The sequence below is a fragment of the Chenopodium album genome, chromosome 21, assembly GCF_948465745.1.
Source record: "Chenopodium album chromosome 21, dcCheAlbu1.1, whole genome shotgun sequence".
Classification (NCBI taxonomy): Eukaryota; Viridiplantae; Streptophyta; class Magnoliopsida; order Caryophyllales; family Amaranthaceae; genus Chenopodium; species Chenopodium album.
In genome coordinates, this window is record NC_137854.1 from 37544893 (window position 1) to 37567232 (window position 22340).

General features: G+C 33.1%; 3 protein-coding genes across 3 annotated transcripts; all 3 read right to left on the bottom strand.

Annotated features, from left to right (window-relative positions):
• Nucleotides 1-5427: 5427 nt before the first annotated feature.
• Nucleotides 5428-10566, bottom strand: LOC145602792 (uncharacterized). Its single transcript, XM_081658945.1, has 9 exons — nucleotides 10373-10566; nucleotides 8622-9308; nucleotides 8156-8524; nucleotides 7544-7602; nucleotides 7381-7455; nucleotides 6768-6852; nucleotides 6634-6690; nucleotides 6189-6284; nucleotides 5428-5892 (listed from the first exon to the last, which is right to left on the bottom strand). The coding sequence occupies exons 1-9, from the start codon at nucleotides 10439-10441 to the stop codon at nucleotides 5707-5709; spliced, it is 1683 nt and encodes a 560-aa protein (XP_081515071.1). The 5' UTR covers nucleotides 10442-10566; the 3' UTR covers nucleotides 5428-5706.
• Nucleotides 10567-14961: 4395 nt separating this feature from the next.
• LOC145602887 (small heat shock protein, chloroplastic-like) lies at nucleotides 14962-16761 on the bottom strand. Its single transcript, XM_081659037.1, has 2 exons — nucleotides 16290-16761; nucleotides 14962-15533 (listed from the first exon to the last, which is right to left on the bottom strand). Exons 1-2 carry the CDS (start codon nucleotides 16513-16515, stop codon nucleotides 15055-15057), a joined length of 705 nt encoding a protein of 234 aa, XP_081515163.1. The 5' UTR covers nucleotides 16516-16761; the 3' UTR covers nucleotides 14962-15054.
• An 880-nt stretch (nucleotides 16762-17641) lies between these two features.
• LOC145601350 (protein HHL1, chloroplastic-like) lies at nucleotides 17642-21044 on the bottom strand. The gene is made up of 5 exons (XM_081657350.1): nucleotides 20632-21044; nucleotides 19684-19821; nucleotides 18642-18728; nucleotides 18453-18500; nucleotides 17642-18133 (listed from the first exon to the last, which is right to left on the bottom strand). Exons 1-5 carry the CDS (start codon nucleotides 20908-20910, stop codon nucleotides 17987-17989), a joined length of 699 nt encoding a protein of 232 aa, XP_081513476.1. The 5' UTR covers nucleotides 20911-21044; the 3' UTR covers nucleotides 17642-17986.
• Between the last annotated feature and the right edge of the window lie 1296 nt (nucleotides 21045-22340).

The following is a 22340-nucleotide window of genomic DNA, read 5'->3' on the forward strand; positions in this document are numbered from 1 at the left end:
CAATTCAAAATTACAGCAAAAATAAGTTTTAATAAGGTTTGATAAATTCAGTTAATTTAAGATAAATTCAGTTAATTTCAAATAAATTCAAATAAGAGAAGAACTATTACTAATGGTCTTTATGTCTTACAAATATTTATGTGATATTATATTATCTATTGTCTCACAAAATCAGGTACTCAATTCTACTTTTTTTCACCGTTTAGGTACTTAATTTTTTTTTGCTTTTCTTTTGGGTACTGAGTTAAGAGTTCCGGCGAAAAAAATTAATTTAGCCTAAGAATTCAGTACCTTTAGTTAAGAATTCGGTACCTTGGTTAACTGAAAGTGGGCCCCACCCGATTAGAAAAATGCGCGGGTCAGCCCTTTTCTTTTTCCCCTTTCTTATTCTTTATTCTCCCTTTTTGCCCCTTAATTCTTTCCATTTCTGGAAATATTTGTTGCGCACAACTCGAAGAACACGAGCAGCAAAATTCGATTATGGGGAAAACGACAACAAAAGCCGCCATTTTTTTGAGGTATGCTTAATTACTCATGGTTTTTGTTGTTAATTAGATATAAATTTTGAATTTTTTGCCCAATTGATGATGTTAATTGTGACTTAGGGTTTTGCGTTTTTTGGGTTTTTTTAAAACAAAATCGAAATTTCGATTTCTTATGTTTTTTGTGTTAAATTTGTTGCTGTGTTGTTGTTTGTTGTTGTTTTAAGCTTGTGTTGTTGGTGGATGTTGATTGCATGTTGATTATTTTGCTCTAGGGTTTGATTACTTGATCTGTTTTGCGTACTAAAACAGGGGAGGTTTTGGTGAAATTGTGTATGTGTGATTGATGGTGTTGTGTGTGTTTTTCTTGTGCATTTGAAGTGCCTAACTTCAAAATATGGTCAGTGTTCTGTTTAGGGAAGAATGGAGCAGGGAGGAGCTGAAAATGAAATTCAGTCTGTTGAAGAAGGTGTAGCTCCCTGTTTGGGTGTTCAAACTGTTCGAACTGCTCATCCATTGCTCTTTATGGATGATATTATGTGTGTTCATGTTTTTCCCAAGTTGGACCCTCTAAGCTTTTTTTTTTTTTTTTTTTTTTTTTTGAATCAGGGAAAATCGTTTTGAATGAATTTTGGTTAAGAGAACATGGTGAATCTTCCTATTTTGATGCTACTGTTTTGCTGGTGTTTTCATGGCATTTTTTGGCCAAGTTCATGCCCCTTTAAATAGAGTATAACAGATAGTTTCTGAGTCTTGGTTAAGAAAAATAATTTTTTTAAAATATTAATTTTTTTAATTAGGTATGGTTAGTGGTGAGTTGTTCACCTGAAAATCAATTGAGTACCCAAAAGGTGAGCAAAAAAAAATTGAGTACCTAAAGGGTGAAAAACAAAAGAATTGAGTACCTAATTGTAATCTTTACTCTATTAAACAAGTCATCATGCAATTATATACGAGTACTAAAAAAATAGAGAGAATAAATGATGCTTTATTTAAATTTTGAAAACGCAAATAATTAATCTATCTTTTATACAACTTTTAATGACAACCCTCTAAACTTTTAAAACTTAAATCTTATTAACTTCCATAATTTAAATTTTTTTTGTAAAAAAAAAAAAAACTATAAATCCAAATAACTACCACATCTCCAAATTACTTTGTAACAAATTCATAACTTCCTTTTTTTTAAAAAAAAAAAAAAAAAAATACTATCACTTTTCTTTTCCCCTAAATATACATATATGAATATCCCGTTCAACCCAACTTGGAATCAAACGTTCACCTTGAATGTTAACACCAAGTTCATGTCAGATTCAAACTCTTAGATACAACTTGGAATATATTCTACTGCAACGGGGTTAATGACTACCAAAGATCGGTGCATTGGTACGTACACCTTGTTAGTTACGGAAATCCCTACGTACACATGTTGCTCCTTCTTCCACTAAGGTTGGAAATATCCGGCACGCCGGCTTGATCAACTTCTATACCAATGTCAGGATCCCTACACGGAACACCAGTTGGAGAGGGTAAAACAAGTGACTAAGAATTGCACCGAATGCGCGATTTGCTTGGAGAAATTCAACATATCCAAACATACTACATTTAGGTTGTGGGTTGTGGATCGATGTGGTCACAGATTTCATGAGGTTTGTATGGATTCTTGGTATAACAAGCACATCAACCGCACTTGTCCTACTTGTCGTCTAGCTTTGCATGCTGGTGACATATAGGTGTTTATGGACATAAATAATAATTACAGAACTAATAATAATAATAAGGAAAAATATACTTTAATAATCCCAACTATTAGCGATTTACTTTTAATAATCCCAACTAAGGTTTATTTTCTAATAATCCTAACTACGGGGTCAGTTTGCCTCCAATGGTCCCAATGACCGGTGACCTGTTGAAGAAGTTTTTTTCTTCTTTTTTTTGTTTTAATTGCCACATGTCAACACATGAATGGTCCAAAATTAAGAATTTTTTTTAAAAAATTAAACATTCAAAAAATAAAAAAATAAACCAAAATTCCAGCCACATCTCCCCACCCACTAGCCTCACCGGAACCCTAACCCCAGCCCCCAACCTCGCTGAAAACCGGCCGGCCAAGCCCCTCAACCACCTTAAGCAGCCGGCCGGCCTTTACCATCCATCCTCGCCCCTTGAAATTAAACCACACAACAGCCACCAAAACAGCCGCGCAATACCACGAAAAACCACTACACACCAGTACACCACCACACCGCTTCTCACACAAAACCCAGCAGCCCGCGTCTCAAACACCGACCAGCAGCACGGCCAATAACCACAACATCTTCCTCATCATCTCGCGCACCAAACCAGCAACGCCGTATGTCGCCACCGCCGCATTTCCCTCGCATTTTCTCCACTAATTGTGTTGATTATTCTGCCTTTGGTCTGCTAATTGACAAGCTCCGAGCGGCCGTTGTGTTGGTTTTAGGGGTAGGGAGGGGTAGAACGACCGTTTTAGGGGTTTATAGGCGGCGGCCGGCCAGTTCAGGTGGGATTAGGGGTTGGGCTTAGTGGTTTTACGGTGGGAAAAGGGGACTATTTTGATTTTTTGTTTTTTTTTTTTAACTTTTAAATTTTTTTAATTTTGAACCAATCATTTGTCAACACGTGTCCTAGTTACTTGTTATAACAGGTCGTTGACCAGTTGGGACTGTTGGAAGCAAACACATAGTATAGTTAGGATTATTAAAAAATAAACCTTAGTTGGGATTATTAAAAGTAAATCGCCAATAGTTGGGATTATTAAAGTGTATTTTTCCTAATAATAATGATTTAGATGGCTCGGTTATGGATGAGAAGCGTCATCACAAGTTTGTTAATTCACGGAATCGTAAGTCTTGTATGATAGTTTTATGATGGTTTCGGTAGAAACTTTGGGGAATATTGCTTCGGGCAGAGAGCTTCAGTTCTATAATTTTGCCTGTTTTTCTTTTATATATTACTATCCGAGTTGTTCGGGTATCAAAACCTATCTTGGCGGAGGCCCTCCAAGGTCACAATCTTGGGAAGCAGAGGCCCCCTTTCAATGAAAGAAATCTAGCTTCTTCCTTGAGTCATCAAGATGTTTCCCCACATACCTTGATGACAGATGATCCGACTCCTATCCAACAAGATCCTCCCCTCCTAGTTGATGCCATAGCTTCAGATTTTCCCTATTCGTCGGTCCAAATTAGTCATCCAGTTGGCTTGCCACATTTGAATTTTAATCCCTCTTGGGATGTTCGATTTTCAGCGCGATCCCTATCGAATCATTCAACCACTTTATATCGATGTCCATCTCTAGGCTTACGGAAATCGGGTAGCAGAATGCATGTTTCTAATCGTTTCTTATTTTGCAGGATTAAGGTAGGTTGCAAACGTAAGCGAGCTTCGTCAGCTACAGACGACTCTCATAGTGTCCTGTGAAAGAAGATGTTTTTGGATGTAGCTTTCGGTTTATTTGGTTTTCTTGTCACTTAGTTTTTGTTTTAATTGGTTCTTGGTTGTAAGAATGTTTTTCGTTATATATATATAAATAATAATAATAATAATAATAATAATAATAATAATAATAACAATAATTATAGTTTTTGATTTTGTTATACACTACTATATTTAGATGAATCAAATTTCAAGAATTCAAGATTTCAAGATTTCATATTTATGATCAATCCATCTTACATTATCTATTTAGCTCTTTTGGTAACTTTTTCCCAAATCATTTGTGACTTTCTCATATTGGAGAAATAGCAAAGATAATTTCACTTTATAGTATACTCTTTTCGTCATAGAACAATTCATACGTTAGACTTTTTGACATGGGAGTCAACGGTTTTAGGGAACAACCCCTATTTGAAAGATCGCTTCAGTGATAAGGGTCTTATGTAGTTAGTATAACTCTTGAGCCATTATATTAAGTTTTTTTTTTATAATTTTTATATGTACATTTAAACAAAAGGATTGGACGTGGCAAGAAAACTTTCCATTAAATCAAAAGAATAACGTGAAAGAGATTGAGGGGACAAACATTCCACTAAATCATAAATTTCCATTAAATCAAAAGAACAACATTCGTACCACAGATGAATTCTTAATATTTAACGGGGTCAAAATGCATTTGGTTAATTTTAATGGGGTCATTTGATATAAAAAAACAAGTATCTTAATTGAAAAAAAAATTAAATTTTACTAGGAATTTTTTTAAAAAAAAAAACTCAAGTGGGGTCATGGGACCCCACTCAAGTGGCTTGCATCCGCTACTGCGCAACATAAGGTGGATTGGTGGAAAGCTAACACTTAGCAGTCCAGTAGTTTCCATTTATCTTGATTGGGGTTTCCATTGAGAATATACTACGTATATGAATGAAAACTCTGATCAGGATAATGTATGGGGAAACATTCTCATAGTGTATAAGATCAGAACATTGCAGGATAATGAAAGTGGATGCATCATACATATGATGTCTAAAACCTTATATTTATACCTGAAATATTTCAGATAAGGAATAATAGAAGTGTATGGAAACTTCTACACATGCATAATTATACAATTCTTCTAGGTTCTTCAACTATTTTCCCATCAATTTCTCAATGTGTAAGAATTTTCTAGAAACCTTTTAAAAATGGTCCGACATAATAAGTTGGGCTTATGGAATTTGAGGCATACTAACCCAACACATGTCAAGATTATTGACGGGAACTATGTTTCACACCCCTAGAAAGCCCTGGTATTACCAACTACTATCATACTAAGCATGATTTTTATTGTTATCTGATGATAACTTTGATACCTCTCTCTAATTAGTATTTAAAGATTGTGTTTGGGACGAAAACCATGAAGTAGAAAACGAGGTTTTCGCTCAAATACAAGAGATGATGAGTTGATGACAACCTCAAATGACCATGGGGTTATGAATTAACTCGTACAACAGATAAAACTCTCATAACCAAACGAATAGGCTGTAAAATTTCTTTCTTTTATTTTCAGCAAGAAGTGGTACAACTTTAGAGACTGACAGACAATGATGCTTTGATTCTACAACTTTAGTCTTCCTTCTATACACAAGCACCGTGATATATAAAAAAAAAAAATGGACTGCAAAACTTGTACACTAAAAAGAGAATGAATACAATACACAGCATAAGGCGGATTGGTGGAGGAAAGCTAGCACTTGATAGTCCAGTAGTTTCCATTTGGGGGGATTTACTGTCAAAGGATGTTCGGAGAGGCATTTTCATGTCTCTTCTTCTTGGTCGGCATGACTGGAATTGACTTGTTTGCTGAAGCAGGTTTAGCACCAGCACTACTTCGAGGAGGCTGAGAGCTTCTTCCTCCTACCAGGTTGGTTGAAGTTTTACTTTCACACTTTGGTGGCAGTGGTCGTGCAACAGAAATCTGCAAGAGACATCAGAAATAAGCACGAGACTAGAGAGAAATGGGAGAAGCAGGATTGGATCCCATCAAAGTTATAAAAGGATTGAATAACATGCAAGGATGGCTACATTTTTCTGCATGATTTTCTGGTGAAAGTTGAAAGGAGAACAATGATATAGATACATCTATATCTTAACTAGATGATAAACCAAGTATATCTTAATCCAATAACCCATTATCATGAAATTACTAGTAATAAAACAAAAATCGAACATAAAAGGTGCAAGATGCAAGCAACAGTATACAAGATGGAAGACCTTTGTTTTATCACTTAAAATTTCTCTTCTATCTGCTGCAGCAATGGATAAATTCACACTCTGTGATGTTTTCCTGAAATCAGCTTTTGATTTTACCTGCACGCAGGTTTACAAATGTCAATTACTAGTATATGTACTGGGAAGAAGGTAAGTTTATCAAGCTGACTACATGAGAAGATATGAAGAAACTAAGTAAAACCAGTGATATTCATTCAGCAATTGTGCAATCAATAGATTATTTGAGTGATTTAGTTATCATTTTTTGTCACAAGACAGACTGTGAGCCACAGAGGTGTTGGCGATAGCACAGGTGTTGGTGATAGCAAAGGTGTCCGGAATTTTACAAATACTACTTTTCCTAGATTAGGTCTTAGCTCCTTCCCACAGTTATAGAAAGTTCTTTCTTTTATGTTTGAGTTTCAGAAAATTATGATATCATAAGCACCTTAGCTTTATCAAGCATCTTCTGATTTTCTGCTTCCTTCTCCAACCTTTCAAAAAACTGGCAGATACAAAACAAACGATAAGGAGAAGTTAATTCACAGTAAAATCAAGGAATCATTAAAATCTGGGGCTTACCTCTCTACGTTTTACTGCTCTTTCTTCAGTCCTAAAACTGAAAGGAGAGAATGTGATTGGAGATTGTGCTGGAGACTTCTTAGTACTGTCAAGTGACATGTGCTCGTCAGTCAAAGTTTCAATGAGAAATAATGTTAGCTGTACTATTTTTTTTTTCCTCGTCAAGGAAGATGACAGAAATGAAGTCACACTTAGCTTTGCACAACAAAACAGGGAACCAAAACAGGGCAAACACATCCCAAGAAATACATCGAAAGTAAACACAAGAATAGCTCTCGCAGACTTAGAGATCAGTATTTAGTATATAATTCAATCGTCTAATTGTTACAAACCACATCACTTAAGACTATTTATATTGTGGTTTTATTAATTAAATTTCCAGACATCCATATACTGCATGATATGAGATCCAACTACATTAACTTACTCCAAGTCCTAACTGCATATACATGAGTTTAACATATGGTATAGATAATTAAGCTGAGGAAACTATTGCAAAGTTGAGTCACATGATAACATTCAGTTATAAGTTAACTGTTGGCTTTATGAACAAAAGTCTCATGGACAAGACCTTCAACTTTTTTTAGGCTGGATGAGTTATTGTTATTCTTACCTGACAGAGGGCGACTGCAATTTCTGGTCCAATGACCTATTCCTCGCAAATGACTTCTCAAGAGCTATTCTGCTTCTGTAGACAGGCATGAAAGCTTAAGTTTCATAAAGTTGAGCACAGCACAATAATAAACACTTCAATGGAATAATTGAATAAAGCATACCTCCTATATTCTGTTTGCGGAGTTCCGGATGGATGCCGTGAAACACTGTTGACAGATGCCTGCAATACGAAATGCATCTCATTACTTCTTAGAATAATGTTCAGAACAACACTAAAACCTTTTAGCTTTTAAACAGTTAGCATATCAATAAACTATTTGTTCAAAGTCTGCAACAAAAGTTTAGTGGTTTCTTTCTAATACTAAGAAAATATTGATCCAAGTGTGAAATTAGAAGATTATATCTATAAACATACTTGGTCTTTGTTTAAATCATGAAATCAAACTTCACCTTATCATAGAGAGAGAAACGACAACAACAATCTCTAATTACCACCCACTTCATTCGATTCTATCAAGTGCAATATGCTCCACTAAATCCATTTCTTCAAATCAATTTCAATATCCCCCATCCAAGATACAGGTTCTAATGCAATAATAGATTTTTTTTTATTAAAATTTTTCTTTGTTTAATTATGCAATTACATAGCAGATAATCAATTCCATTGAGAGGATCAAACAGGTTGCAAATATAGTGAATAAATCCACTATTGATGGAGACAGCACTCATCAATTTACATCAACAAGCTCACAACAGAGATGAAAAATACATACCCTACTAGTACTTGGAGCTGGTGTGTGGACAAAGCTTTGTCTTATCATCTTGCCCAGAGGAGTGAAGGCCTTTTCTATTCCAGTTTTATGGGAAACTGAAGAAGATCTATTCATTAGTTTAACATCAGAATTAACATTGATTGACATTTGAACCAATTTTGAAGTTGGTTTTTTCATCTCAATAGACTCCTTTGCCAACTTAGGAGTGCTAAGCGTGCCACTGCATTCCTTTTTAGGCCGAACTGGAGTTGCAAGTCTAGCAAGAGAGGATGATAACTTGGACACATTGCTTTTTTTTGAACTTTTCGATGATGAATCTGATGGTTTCTGCTTGCTTCTTAAGTCCAACTTGTCCTTCTTGGCTTCCTTCTGGAGCATCAATAGTAACTAGTATTAAATACAGAAAAAGATACGAAGTATATACATAACCACTGATAAGAAAAGAGAGGTATAAGTGATTATATACCTCTATAGTCACAGTCACCTTCCTTTCTGGGGTGATCAGAATTGTATCACTTTCCAATGCATCTGTAGACAAGTCAACCTTGATCTCAACAGAGTTTTCGGTGATGCTAGCATTTACTTCTGCATCCTCACATTGGTATACTTGAGCCTCAGGACACTCCTTGTAATCAATATTTGAACTTGGTTCCACAATTATGGCTTCCGCAATTTGTAGTTCTTTGGTTTTGGATGAGTCACAGGAACTGACAATGACACTCAGAGGCTCCACATTGGGGGTATCGTTACTTGGAAATTCATCAGCGGTTGAATAACTATTAAGAAGGGCTGTTTCTGGATTCAGTGCAGGGGAGCTCAAGCTCCTTCGAAGTTCATTAACAATTGAATGACTGCTGGGAACTGTCATGTCTGGATTCAATGCAGGTGAGCTCGAGCTTGAGAAAATTTCTGATTCAACAAAGCTAGAATCATCACTTGCTTGCTCTAGGGTTGCCTGCTTCTTTGCACCAATCCTCCCATAATGGGCCTCAAAGTAAGCTTTCATCTTGGCAACAGATCCAGGTTTGGAAGACTTTTCTGCTTCTTCTAGATAACGATTGTGAGAAAAAGTTGACCATTTCTCCCAAGCCAAGGACTCTGACATATATCTCCCAAAAGATATAGAGTCTCCAAGTGCACGAGCCGGATCTCCCTATAAGATAAAATGTTATGATCAATATTCCAGCTGAACTCACCACATTTAATACTCGTAGTAATTTTTACCATTTGACAGTAAGATGCTCAGAGATATATAAGATTCATACCACTCAATAAATTTCATATCAAATTCTAAAGAATTAAATTGAACTGTCCGTATATAATACATACCATACTGCTTGTCGGAACCATCACAGCTCAAAGCAACATTGGTGCAATACGAGTATTAACTAGCACAAAGACTAACTCAAAGACAATCAGATGAGCTACAAGTTGCATTCTCAAGTAACTACAGAAGCTGTCCCTCAACAAGTGCGAAGTTTGAAAAACCTCTCCATTGATTTACATAGAATTATAAGAATAATTGATCAAGCAATACTAACAAACTAACAACAACAACAACAATAACAAAGCCTTGATCCCAAAAGTATGGGGTCGGCTACATGAACCAAGAATTTATCTCCCGGGTTCATCCACAAAGATTGTCATCTTCCAGTCACTTCGATCTAGTGTTATATGCTCTTGCAAACCCATCTTCGTAAAAACTAAACAAAGAGTACACTTAAAATCTTCTTAATTTCTCTTATTGCATACCCAACAAATTTGTACCATACTATAATTCGGAATCATTTAGTGAGTGTACATACTTGATACTAACGCATACGCAACAAAGATCTCCTTCAGAATTTAAGCATTATATTATACTTCTAAGCTAATTTAAATACTATTACAACAAATTACTACCCACTTTCAACCAATTGAAAACATAATAATTTTAGCTTCTAAGTACAAATTCAAGCAATTATATTGAAAATATCATAATAAATTGAAACACCCATATAAGTATATAATGCACCAAGAGAAGATTAACAGCAAAAATTAGAAATTATGAAACAACAACAAATTCGAGCTTAAATACAAAACCCCAGTTCATAAATGGGCAAAAATAAGCAGAAAAACAAAACCCAGTTAAGAATATAAACAAAATTGATAAGAATCAGCTGAAATGTAATTAAAATTAAAATGTGGGTTATCTGGGATAGAAATGAACCAACAAACCTCTGTAAAATCATGGGCAGTTTCAGAAGGATTAGAAAATGAACGTCTTAAACAAGCTGATTCCGCCATTGATTTTGCTCTTTGTTTTAGAGAGAGAAAATTGGAGAGTGGGTGAAAAAAACGGTTATAAATGTTATAATATGGTGTTAAATTTTCTGGGAAATAAAAAAAAATTTAGGGGATGTAAATTTCTGTGTAGTTTTAAATTTGAATTTGCTGAGGAGCAGGGTAGAGCCCAGATGAGCAACTTTTATTTTTTGGGAAAAAGTGCCCTTTTTAGTATTTTTGGTTGCTTATTATTTTTTCAATTTATAGTAGGAGCTCTTTTTTTTCAATTTTTTAATCCTAGTCGCCTATACAATAATCCAAAATGAGTTGTTAGGGGTTCGATTCTCATTATTTATACTATCAGAAAAGACGGTTTTATCTCATTCTTTGTGATATAATCTTATCGGCTTATCCATCTCTTAGTTTTTTAAAAAAATAATACTCGTAATAGATTTATCTTTTTTTGAAACCATTTTTTTTTTTTTTGAAACCATGTAAAAGATTTATCTTGTTTGAAAGTCTTTTAAAACTTGTTTAAATGAAAAGAATTAAAATTTTAGTATGTTATTATTTATTTGATTATGATACTTTTTTTTTTTTTTTGAAGGGGGTTTTGATTATGATACTTTATTAATAATGATATTAAAGTCTATTAAAATAAAGGAGTATTTGGTAATGAGATTAAATTGATTTTCTCATAAATAAATAAGAAAATAAAGTAATTTTAAATAGATATTGGTATTTCTAAATAGTAAATCTAAGAAAAATCTCAATGGTATTGGTATCCTATACAAAGTTTGAAAGTTACAACGTACTCGTATCTATTAACTATTACTAAAACAGAAGTTGTTGACGTCATCATTGTTCACGTGTCGATCTCTCAATAAAAAAATTCCCGCCTAAATGCAATGATGATGTCATCTTTTTTTCTATCATATTTTACATTTTTGAAATTTAAATATTAAAAGCTTCTACATTACAACTAAAATCTATCAGTTTATCGTAGGAAATTTAAACAATCTTAAATAACACATTAATATATGACCTCCTACATTGAACTATGAAAATAAAATTATTAAATGTATGTAATTCTTATTTATCTTCATGTATAATAGCAATTTATTTTTAAAATGTATAAATTATATATAGGTTTTATATAAACCATGCATCGCACGGGTTCTAACCTAGTGAATATAATAATGGATCAAAGTTTATGAACTTTGACCATTGATCTTAAAAAAAATACATAGCATTTTAATATATTAGTATTACTAGATGAAGCCCGTGCGATGCACGGTTTGTTTGAATTTTTTAACATAATTTTTTTTTCTTTTTATATATTTAGATAAAATTCCTACTATCAAAAGATAATATTTTATATATAAATAATATTTTATATATAATTAATTTAAATTGAAAAATCTCATTAACCAAATTTGCTTACGTGGCATTTGAATTATTTAATTCTAAAAGAAATCAATCATCTCTTATTTAATTGGCTAAAACTAAAATTTAAAATCCTACATGGCGTGTTAAGAAAATTAAATCCTATGTGGCTCTCTAAAAACTCGGCCCGTGCGATGCACGTTTGTTAGTATTTTAAAAAAAAATATTTTTCATATTAATGTGGTTAAAATTGTTATTATATTAATTTTAAAATATTAGATAAATTTCCTAATCTTAAAAGATTATATTTTATATTTAATTAATTTATACTTTAAAATCTCATTCGTCAATTTTACTTACGTGGCATTTGAATTATTTGATTGTAAAAGAAATTAATAATCTTTTATTTAATTGGCTACAACTTAAATTTAGAATCTTACATGGCGCGCTAAGAAAATTAAATCCTACGTGGCTCTCTAAAAACTCGGAGAAAAACTCCCCTTTATATATATATATATTAGATTTTTTAAGTAAGGATAAGGGTTTTATCGGATTGAAACCTCTCACAAGTTAAATTCGGCTCGGGTTCAATTTTATTAGAGTTCATAGTTTTCGTGTGATACCATTATTAAAATATACATTAAGTTTAATACTCCACAATTTACAAAGGTCAAGTGTTGTGCACTAAATATATAGCTCAAAATTGTGTTAACTTGGCAAATTATGACTTAATATACATAATTCAATGTAGTTAAATGTTTGCTCATGTACCTTGTAAAATATTTTAATATATGAACAAAGATGCACCACCTCAAATACGAAGTATCATAACCAAACAAGCCTGGTTGACTTGAGTTGATAATCGGGGACTCATTTTGTGACTTTCAGGTGCATTGACTTGTAGAGATGGATTGGTTTAACCTGTGAGAGGTGTTGATTCAATAGGGTTCTTGATCTTACCTTATTAAAAAAAGTATCATATAGTATTAAATGGATGTTATTTTTGGATGAATCTGGTGCTTAATCAACTCATTTAGAGTAAGGGATAGTTCAAGTGATTAGAGCTTCCCTCCCGATCCCAAGACATTCTGGGATTGATTCTCACCCCAGCCTTTCTGGCTCTCTAAACACCAAAAAAATAAAAATATGAAGGATTTAACATATCTAAAGTTTATTATGCACAAAATTACAAAGATTAGTACTAATTTTGCTATCAATTTCTCGATACAGATGTCATTAGAGATAATATTGTGTATATCTTTGAAAATTTAGCTTACTGAATTTGAGAATGAAGTATCTTGTATTGTTGAGAAAATCTAAAATTAAAATAATAATAAAAAAAATTAAAAAATAAAAATAAAAATTGGATAAAGTAAATCACAACAAGATAAAGATGATTGATATATAAATAAGCAAATTATAAGTCCTCATAAAGCATCTAATATATATATATATAAAGGGGAGTTTTTTTCCCGAGTTTTTAGAGAGCCACGTAGGATCTAATTTTCTCGGCGCGCCATGTAGGATTATAAATTTTAGTTTTAGCCAATTAAATAAGAGATTATTAATTTCTTATATAATTAAATAATTCAAATACCACGTAAGCAAAATTGACGAATGAGATATTTAAGTTTAAATTAATTATATATAAAATATTATTTTTTAATCGTATGAATTTTATCTAAATATATAACAAATTTTTAACACATTAATTTAAAAAAAAAAAAACCGTGCATTGCACGGGCTTCATCTACTTTATTATACACACAAGTGTACCAATTTTATTAGTATTTTTTAATTAAATTTTTTTTTTTTTACAACACTATCTCTTGGTATTTCTTCTCATTTAATTTAAGTATCATGATTATATGAATTTTTTTCTTATTGCGATTATAAGCAAATAAGAAAATTAAAAATAAAAAAAAAATTACTATAACCTTTTGCTTCTTTAAACAACCTTTTTCCTAATACAAAATTCTAATTTGTGGTGAATCTATCCAGGCGCCAAATTCAGTCAATGAACACTTATTTCCAACGGCTAATACAATTTTTAATTGATAGTCAAGTTTTTGGACCTTTCTGATTTTGAGGCCACCTCAGTCCAAAAAAGACCGTTGGTGCTATTTTAATTTCATAAAATCATTAAAATGTAATCACAATCATAGTGTATATTTTATATGACTTGGGCAAGCGATTTATGAGCTAGATTTGGTGATTTCTTTACGTTTAATTAATGCTTAAATCATTAACAATAGATCAGAAATTATGTACGGCTAATATCCAACAAATTCATGCTTACATCTTAAATGATTATTGACGTTTTATGATATATAGCCATTTCAACTTGTCCCTTTGAACTATTAGAGGAAGATTAGAGCCAAAATATTCTAATCACAAATAGATTTTAGTCAAAATCTCCTTATTAAATCCATATTTTAACTTCTTAACTATTGATTTTGTTTGTTACGAACACGTCAGCCATCTTTTACTCGAGGTCACCTAGGCCTATATGTGGCCACTGGCCATCTATCAGACATAAATGGTTCCAAACTATCTTTGGTAGCCTTGAGATGCATCATCAACCATTTCTTGAGTTTTACTGCTAGCTAACACTCGAAAATCTTCACATATCTCCAATTTCGTATATTATAACCTTCAATTTAATCTCAAGAGATCATTTTCAAAATCGAAAATGTTAGACATGCATCAAGACACTTCCCATAGTTCCCAAGTAACCCCATGAGGCCTAGACCGAATATCTTATTATTTATTAATGCCTCGGTTCACAACTTTGCACCCTTTGTGATCATGTCTAAAGTCTCCTACCTTAGCCATGTATGTCATGCTGCTTTTTGCCTTGGATCATGCTCAAGACACTATCCTCATTCCTCTATAGGTAAAACTCTCATTAGCCTATTTTTGTAAACTAATTGAAATGGGTTCAACACTAACTTGTTTATTGCATGTCCTCATCTCCAATAATGTGGTTCAACTTTTACCACCAACTCTATTTTAAAATCAAGAAAATAATACTAAGCATATATATATATATATATATAGAGAACTAATTTTTCATTCTAAAAGTATTGAATACATTTACTGGTGCTAATGAGACTAAAATTACTACATATAATTACTTGCACTGCCTCAATGTGTTGATTATCTCAATCAACCACAACACATATGAGCAATATCTTTTACATTTCATACTTCAAGTAGCATGCTTGCTAAACACAAGCATCAATCCATTATTCCACATTGATGCTCAGCACCTTGCTACTAACACTAGCTTTCGGAATCGTGATATACAACACACCATCCCTAACTTCAGCTTTGATCTTCTCAAAATCGATGTTCTCTGGCAACGCGATCCGGGTGCTATACCTACCAAAGCTCTTAGCAGGCCACTCTCCTTCATTTTCCACTGCACCATTCTCTTGACCATCCTTACTTTTCGACACCTTCTCGGCCTTGATAACTAGCATTTTCTCCTCCACCCAAAGCTTGACATCTTCTTTAGTCATTCCTGGCATATCAAACCTCAGCTTATATGCACCCTCGGTTTCTTTAATCTCCCATGGTGTACGCCCACGCACATACTCGCCTCCATTGTTGGGCAGTGGCGATTGCCAATGGCTGTTGTATGCAACCGGCTCTTCCATCACCCTGTCCATTGTATCCAACATTTGTTGCACTGTTCTAGCAGATGGAAACCTATCCCATAACCCTGAATTGAAATTGGTAACACATTCAGTACGTGTTAGATACTGCCTAATTACAGCTTAACTACAAATGAGTAGTTCTAAGATTGCATTTTACATATAGTTCTAGTTCAAAATTATTACATTCGTTTGGGCACATTGAATCAAATATCACCACAGTCTAGCACATTTTATGGAGCTATAATTGAAATCTAGAAACTTTGGCATGTCAGTATGACACCAATCAACATACAAGTATATGGTTAACCAATAACCACCCACATACAATATTAATCATACTCAATCCGTCTCAAATTAGTTGTCATATTAAACCGTCCTTACAAAACCTTGATTTAAAATAGTGCCACGACTACCCCTTCACCATTGTAAGTAATGGACTAATAGTAGTGTTAAGATATACGTGACAACATTTTTCGGACATCTTAGATCAGTACGGATTATTTTTAAGTGTAACATAATTCCAAACAAAGAAATTAATTATAAAAATTTGATCAATTTCACTTACAGTACAAAGCATAAACAATGTACCTACAAATTAATTCTTATGATGAGCTCCTCTGTTTTTATTGTTACTCATCAAACAAAACCATTTGATTCAATAATTTGATATGATCTCTCTACCTCTTCTTAATTCTAAACTTTAAATAACATACCCAAATAAATTTGATCAAATTTATTCATAATAAATAAATAATTAATATAAAAATTTAATCAAAAACAAGAATTTAAAAAAAAAATAGCCAAGGATTAAATGAAATTACCAATAGGAGCAGCAGAAGGTTCTCTCCTCCTCAACCCAGATTTCTGCAAATACTCAGGATTATCCCTTCTATCAGCTTTCATGGCTTTAATTCCTCCATTAAAGCAAGACTTTTTCTGCTGAAAATCTGGAAGTTTTTTTGGGTAAAAAGAAGAATGGCCACAAAAAGTGTTTGATGATTTAGTAAAGGGAATTGTGTTGCTAAATTGGGAAAGTGATTGAGCCATGTTTGATTGATGAATCAAAAGTTGATTTGGGAAATTGGATAATGTTGGATTTTGCTGATATAATAATGTTACAGTACTAAGAATTTAGGAGATGCATTATATAGAAGTTTTTTTTAGTGGGGATTTTAGTGGACATTTCTGGAAGCAAAGATTTTTCTGGTTTTGGAATTTTGGAATTGTTGTAAAAATCATGTGCATTTCAAGCTTCTAGACTTCTCATGAATGTTGGTTTTCTTCAGATTTTTTTTTTTTAATGTTTTCTTTTTGTACTTTAAAAACCCACTTAAAATATGACTCGGTTTAGGTTAAACACATACGTAGTAAATTAGTACTCCGTAGTTATAAGAAATTGCATTGCTCCTTGCTCGTGTTATGTATAGGATACTATCTTCTCCATGCTAGTCAATTTTTAAAGAGCTAGTTATTCGATTGAGCACCTTACATGGTGTAAAATCATTTTTCTCTATGTAAACTTACATAAGTTATGCTCGAACCTCAACCTTTAAACAAAAATACCTTTTAATTATTGACCAAATGACTCCAATATGCTCTGGACTTTTATGTGATGCAGATGCTGCGCATATATGCTATATACTGCAATGCAACCGTTATACAAGTATACACGATTTAATGATAAATATATTTTTTTTGCTAGTAGTTTTTAATCAATCAACCAATCAATTAATTAATCAAGCCTTAATCCCATAAGTGGGAGTAGTTTTTAATTATAATGGTAGTAATTTTGTCAAACTCCTCCCAAAGATGAGGAATCAGAGTTTATCATTGGAATGTCCAGAACTTTCTGGGTTCAATATTTTTTTTTCAAGGAACAACGTAAAAGTATGATAGTCATTCTCTAAAGACTAAGGGCCTGTTCTCTTACGTTGAAATTCAGTTCAGCTCAGTTCAGCTCCTAATTTCCTTCTCTTATAAAATATTCAATTCAGTTCAGTTCAGCTCAGCTGGGTTCGGTTCGGTTCCATTCCGTTCCGTCAATGAGAACATGCCCTAAGCCTTTTCAGGGTCATTTAGCATAAGAGAATGATACAAAATCATAAAAATTATCTAGTCCATAATTCCATATTCACAATTCTTTGTCCAAGTAGTAGAATAATGATATATAAACAGAGCAATCTCAGCATACTTCATCAATAACAAAAATAATTAACCAAGTCTGCATGTACATAAAGGGAAATTTTGTAGTAAGAAAAATTCTGTAATTTTCTACAAGATTAGTACAATGAGATGATTTTCCTGTTGATGCAATTACAAGGACAAAGCTCCAAGAACCAAAAACTGTATAATGCTGCTCTCCTTTTTCATACATGGAGGACATTGTGCCTCCTCATATCATGGTGTTACACCTTTACAGTGGGACTCATAACATCGATTTCAACCTTTCGACCAAACAACATGGAAAAATGCACATGAAGATAATACGATGTCCCTCAATTTCCCAAACAAATTACACTCACTTGGATTTTTCAGCTGAAGATTCCTCTGCCCCTTCTTCAGAGGTTGTGTTTAATGTTGTTAGCTTACCAAAGGATTCCTTTGCATCTCCAAAGAAGTCTTTAACCTTATCAACCACCGTCTTGAGCTGATCTTGAGTCGGCAGCTGAACAGAAAAGTGAGATTACATCAGCAGCAGTGACAAATCACAAGTTGAACAGAGTTAATGGACATCAGCCCAGCCCCCTCACAAAACATGAAAAGTTTTCAAATCTGATCTTCAAAATTACAAGTCTATTGTAGGTAAACAGAAAAAGAAGTAACTAAGCGTGATTTTGTCTGCTTAGTAAGACTTGTTACTCTTGACTTTAGGGTCTGGGGTCAAGCCCTGACATGCATCAATGTTCTTGGACCCATTTACTTCTATTTATTGTTGATCAATATATGGGATATACAGAGTAAATAATAACAAAGCAAGAAGTTACCTCAATAACATTTTTAGGAGTAAGAGCCGTTTTTATATCACAATTTTCCTGCATTTAACAATGATCAGCAAAATCAACACTCATGCGTTGAGGTAAAAAGTTTAAAAGTTGCATCAAACTATAAAAGGAAAAAGGATGATTTGAGTAGGAGATATCAAGCTAGCTAAGAGAAGGCTGCAGAAACATTACAACAAGCTTGTAGCCATATCTGAATTCAGTTGCGTTCCTCAAAATACGGAATTGCTTCTGTGCAATCTTTATTAACTCCTTTTCGTCCTGTACAAGCACATACAACAAGTATCAGGGGGACATATCTAAATAAATGCGCCTCAGATGTATAAAGAGTGAGTGTTGCAATCCTGCTGACTATGAGGAAAATCTAATTTTTAAGTATACATGATTACATGTACTAAAAGACAGGATATGTTTCAGCATCAAGTTTTATAGGCAAAACTAAGAAAACAGCAGTAGCAACTAGAAAAGTAAGAAGGAAAAGAGAACAAAGCAGGTTCTTCATTGATCAATAAAAACCTAAATAAATAAGGAGTAACAATAGCAATTCTGAATAAACACAAGACCACAACAGAGAGTATGAAGGGCACAGATAGATAGAACTGCAGAATATGAGCTCGTCTAAGCCCATTCATGTGAAACATATAAGTTTGGAAATACGTATATTATCTTCTAACCTTTGTTTGACAAATAACTTACTTCCTGACTACCTTTCAAGAATCGGATTATATCTCTGCCTACTTAGATTCTTAGAGTAACTGAACATCATCAGCTTTACTTCAGGTCTGTGGTAATATAGATTTAATGTGGTAAAAAAAAGGAATATAGAGTAAATAGTACGAAGAATAAACCACACCCCAGTTGTCCACTGCTCTTTTCAATAATCTTTAAGTTCCTCGGTGACCAGCAACTTAAGACTTGCAATTTATAACATCTAAACTTACTACATCGTGCTTTTAGGTATATTTGCTCTGAAGAACCAATTACTCTTTATGAATGTATATTTGGACCGATGGGCTGGTTACAACCTCTATAGTATTTTTCACTTGAGGGTCATGTATGAATAGTGTAAATTTGGATCTGGTCAGACCTTGCCTCAACATGAATCACACGAGAAGGTTGTCATTGTTGTTTGTTCTTGCAAAGTTTACACACCCAAGGCAAATTGTACAGGAATAGTGCTAATTATGGGATCAAAGACAATGATCAGAGAACTTACTCGATAAACCACTGCTGCAAGATTTCTAGCAATTGTATCTTTGTAAATGTATTTCCCCAGGAAATTATCTTTTGCAGCAACCATAATCTTTGCAGTTGTACCACCAGTAACTAGATTAAGAGGGTACCATAGGTAAACCTGCCCAATATATGATGCCAATTATTTGATGAAAATGCAATCAAAATGAACAAGTACGAATACTACTTAGAAGGCACTAATTGGCAAACAATGGTAACGATAACCACAACTCTAAACAACCTAAAATAAACATTTGAAATAAACAACATAAAATGCCCTCGGCGACAACACTTGACACTCTTCATTTTACCTCAAATACCAATGTCAAATACAAGTAACTTCAATTTTGGCCAAAATCAGGCAAAATAGTCATAAAATAGCCGTGTCCTACACTTGAAATATGAGTAACATAGGCATTTAGAATTCTCTATATTAATTTTTACATAACTGAAAACTCGCAACGATTACAAACAAGCCTGTCCAATAAGTCTAATAACATCATCATCTATGCTTCAAACACATATCATGGCTACCAAAATTTCAAAACATCCAATCACCCACTTGGGATTTTGTGAACTTCCATGGTTTAAAGAAGAAATTTTCAAGTACCCACTTAACAAAAACAATGTAAGTTGATATCTTTAACACACAATAATCAAATACGCAACACTTAGATCCTACACTCGATAGCATGATAGACGTCACACCCACTTTATAACATAGAGTTCGAAATAAAAGAAAACTTCAAGTACCCACCTAACAAAAACAGGTGAAGATGATATCTTTTAACACACAAAACTCAAATATGCAACACTTAGATCATAAAATCGAGAGCATGATACAACCCAACATAAATACAGTTCAAAACAAAAGAACATAAAGTGATAAACAGGGTGAAATTAAAAAGGAGAGATGAGAGAAAGAGCAGACATTAGCCATACGAATGAAGATGACAAAACGAGGATTGCCATCATCTTCAATCTTGGGCAAAGGAGGAGGAGGAGGGCGTTGAAGAAGACGAGAAGTCATTCCCTTTTTACCCTTGGCTTCCACCACAAATTGCAGATTTTGCCCTTTCTGTAATTTTGGGTTTTTTGTTCTTGTAGAAATGAAGGAGTGCCTGATAATTGATGAAGTTTCATCAAATGTTCTTGAGTTTGACTTCATTGGTAGTCTAATTAGAGGGTTTAAAGACATACCCACCTCCATTTTTAAGCAAAATTCACTCTTTTTCTTTAGAAATTGGTGTTCTTCTGTGCTAAAACTCTACTGGGTTTGGTTTTGTTGTTGTAACTTTGGAGGTTGAAAGTTTGACAAATCAGCCAACTTTTGCTTATCCATAGACCATAGCCTTTAATTTTTTTTATTATTATTTTTTTTGGGTTTAAGGGGAATTTTCGTCTCTTACCGAATTTTTGTAATATATCCATTAAACACGTGGCACGATTATTGTAGCCCACAAAGAATTATTAGTCTATAAACTTTGAGCCACTATCAACTCAATTTCATAGGTTCTGGCAGGAGTTGTGATTTAGGATCATTATACGAAGTAGGTCACTTATAGCCTATAAAACCTACAAGTAACCTAAGAGTAATCACAGAGGATTTTCTAATGTTTTCTTTTTTATTACCATTATAAAAGGAAAAAAAATAATAATAATGATCTTCTCACAGCCATATTGAATTAACATTAGTTAAATTGAATTAGGTGAATATTGAAAAAATTCAAAACATTTCAATTGCAAAAGAAACGGAGAGAGTATATAAATACTTTACTCATATCTAAATAGAAGGTAATAGGACTACAACAGTCTCGCTCAGTCTGGTCATAAGCATATAGCCCCATGTTGGCCATTTATAGATAATAAATTTTGCTTTTTCCTTTTGTTTACATTTTAAACACTCTAGGTCTCAAGCTTGAGTGAAGATAGGCTTAATAATTCGTGTACAATATCTTGATCATTTTTAATCTATACTGTATATGATACGAGTATTTTAATATGAAGTACTACGTATTTTATAACAATAATACATACCCAAAAAAAAAATATGACCAAACTTTTTCGCCGTTGACTCCCAAGCTAAGGCTAGGGGTGTCTATTCGTTTTTCGGTTTGGATTTTGATCAGATACAATCCGATCCGAAATAAAATTCGATTTTTAGTTTTCAAATCCAATCCGATCCGAATTTCTCATCAATTCAATCCAAATTAAAATTCGGTTATTTGAATCCGAATTAATATACATTGCAAAATTTTAAGGTGTATAGTGATTATAAAAATAAAAATAAAAAAGCAATTATAATTTGTACATTATTAATACAAGTATTGAAAACATAATTTTACATAATTTATATACATGTAATTATCAACATAATTTTACATAATTATTATAAACAATCAATATTTGTAAAAGTATGGTTTCATATTTCGGTTAATTAGGATTTTTGGATCCAAACAAGGTCAATCCGATCCAATCCGAATTTTCAAAAAAATACAATCCGATCCGAATTAAAATTTGGATCCAATCCAAATTAATAATTCGGTTTGAATTAGATTGGACTTCGGTTTTTATCCGAATAATGGACACCCCTAGCTAAGCCGGCTTTCGGCATTCCCCTCCTTTCAAAACCAAATCAAT

Coding starts and splice junctions, on each gene's coding strand:
- LOC145602887 (XM_081659037.1), bottom strand. CDS start 16,515: ATGGCTCAATCACTTTCCCAATTTAGCAACACAATTCCCTTTACTAAA. Junction 15,534..16,289: donor ACCTTCTGCTGCTCCTATTG/GTAATTTCATTT, acceptor ATTTCAATTCAG/GGTTATGGGATAGGTTTCCA.
- LOC145602792 (XM_081658945.1), bottom strand. CDS start 10,441: ATGGCGGAATCAGCTTGTTTAAGACGTTCATTTTCTAATCCTTCTGAA. Junction 7,603..8,155: donor CAGCTCCAAGTACTAGTAGG/GTATGTATTTTT, acceptor TTCGTATTGCAG/GCATCTGTCAACAGTGTTTC. Junction 7,456..7,543: donor CCGCAAACAGAATATAGGAG/GTATGCTTTATT, acceptor GCCTGTCTACAG/AAGCAGAATAGCTCTTGAGA.
- LOC145601350 (XM_081657350.1), bottom strand. CDS start 20,910: ATGGAGGTGGGTATGTCTTTAAACCCTCTAATTAGACTACCAATGAAG. Junction 19,822..20,631: donor TCTTCATTCGTATGGCTAAT/GTCTGCTCTTTC, acceptor TATATTGGGCAG/GTTTACCTATGGTACCCTCT. Junction 18,729..19,683: donor TTGCAGCAGTGGTTTATCGA/GTAAGTTCTCTG, acceptor GTGCTTGTACAG/GACGAAAAGGAGTTAATAAA.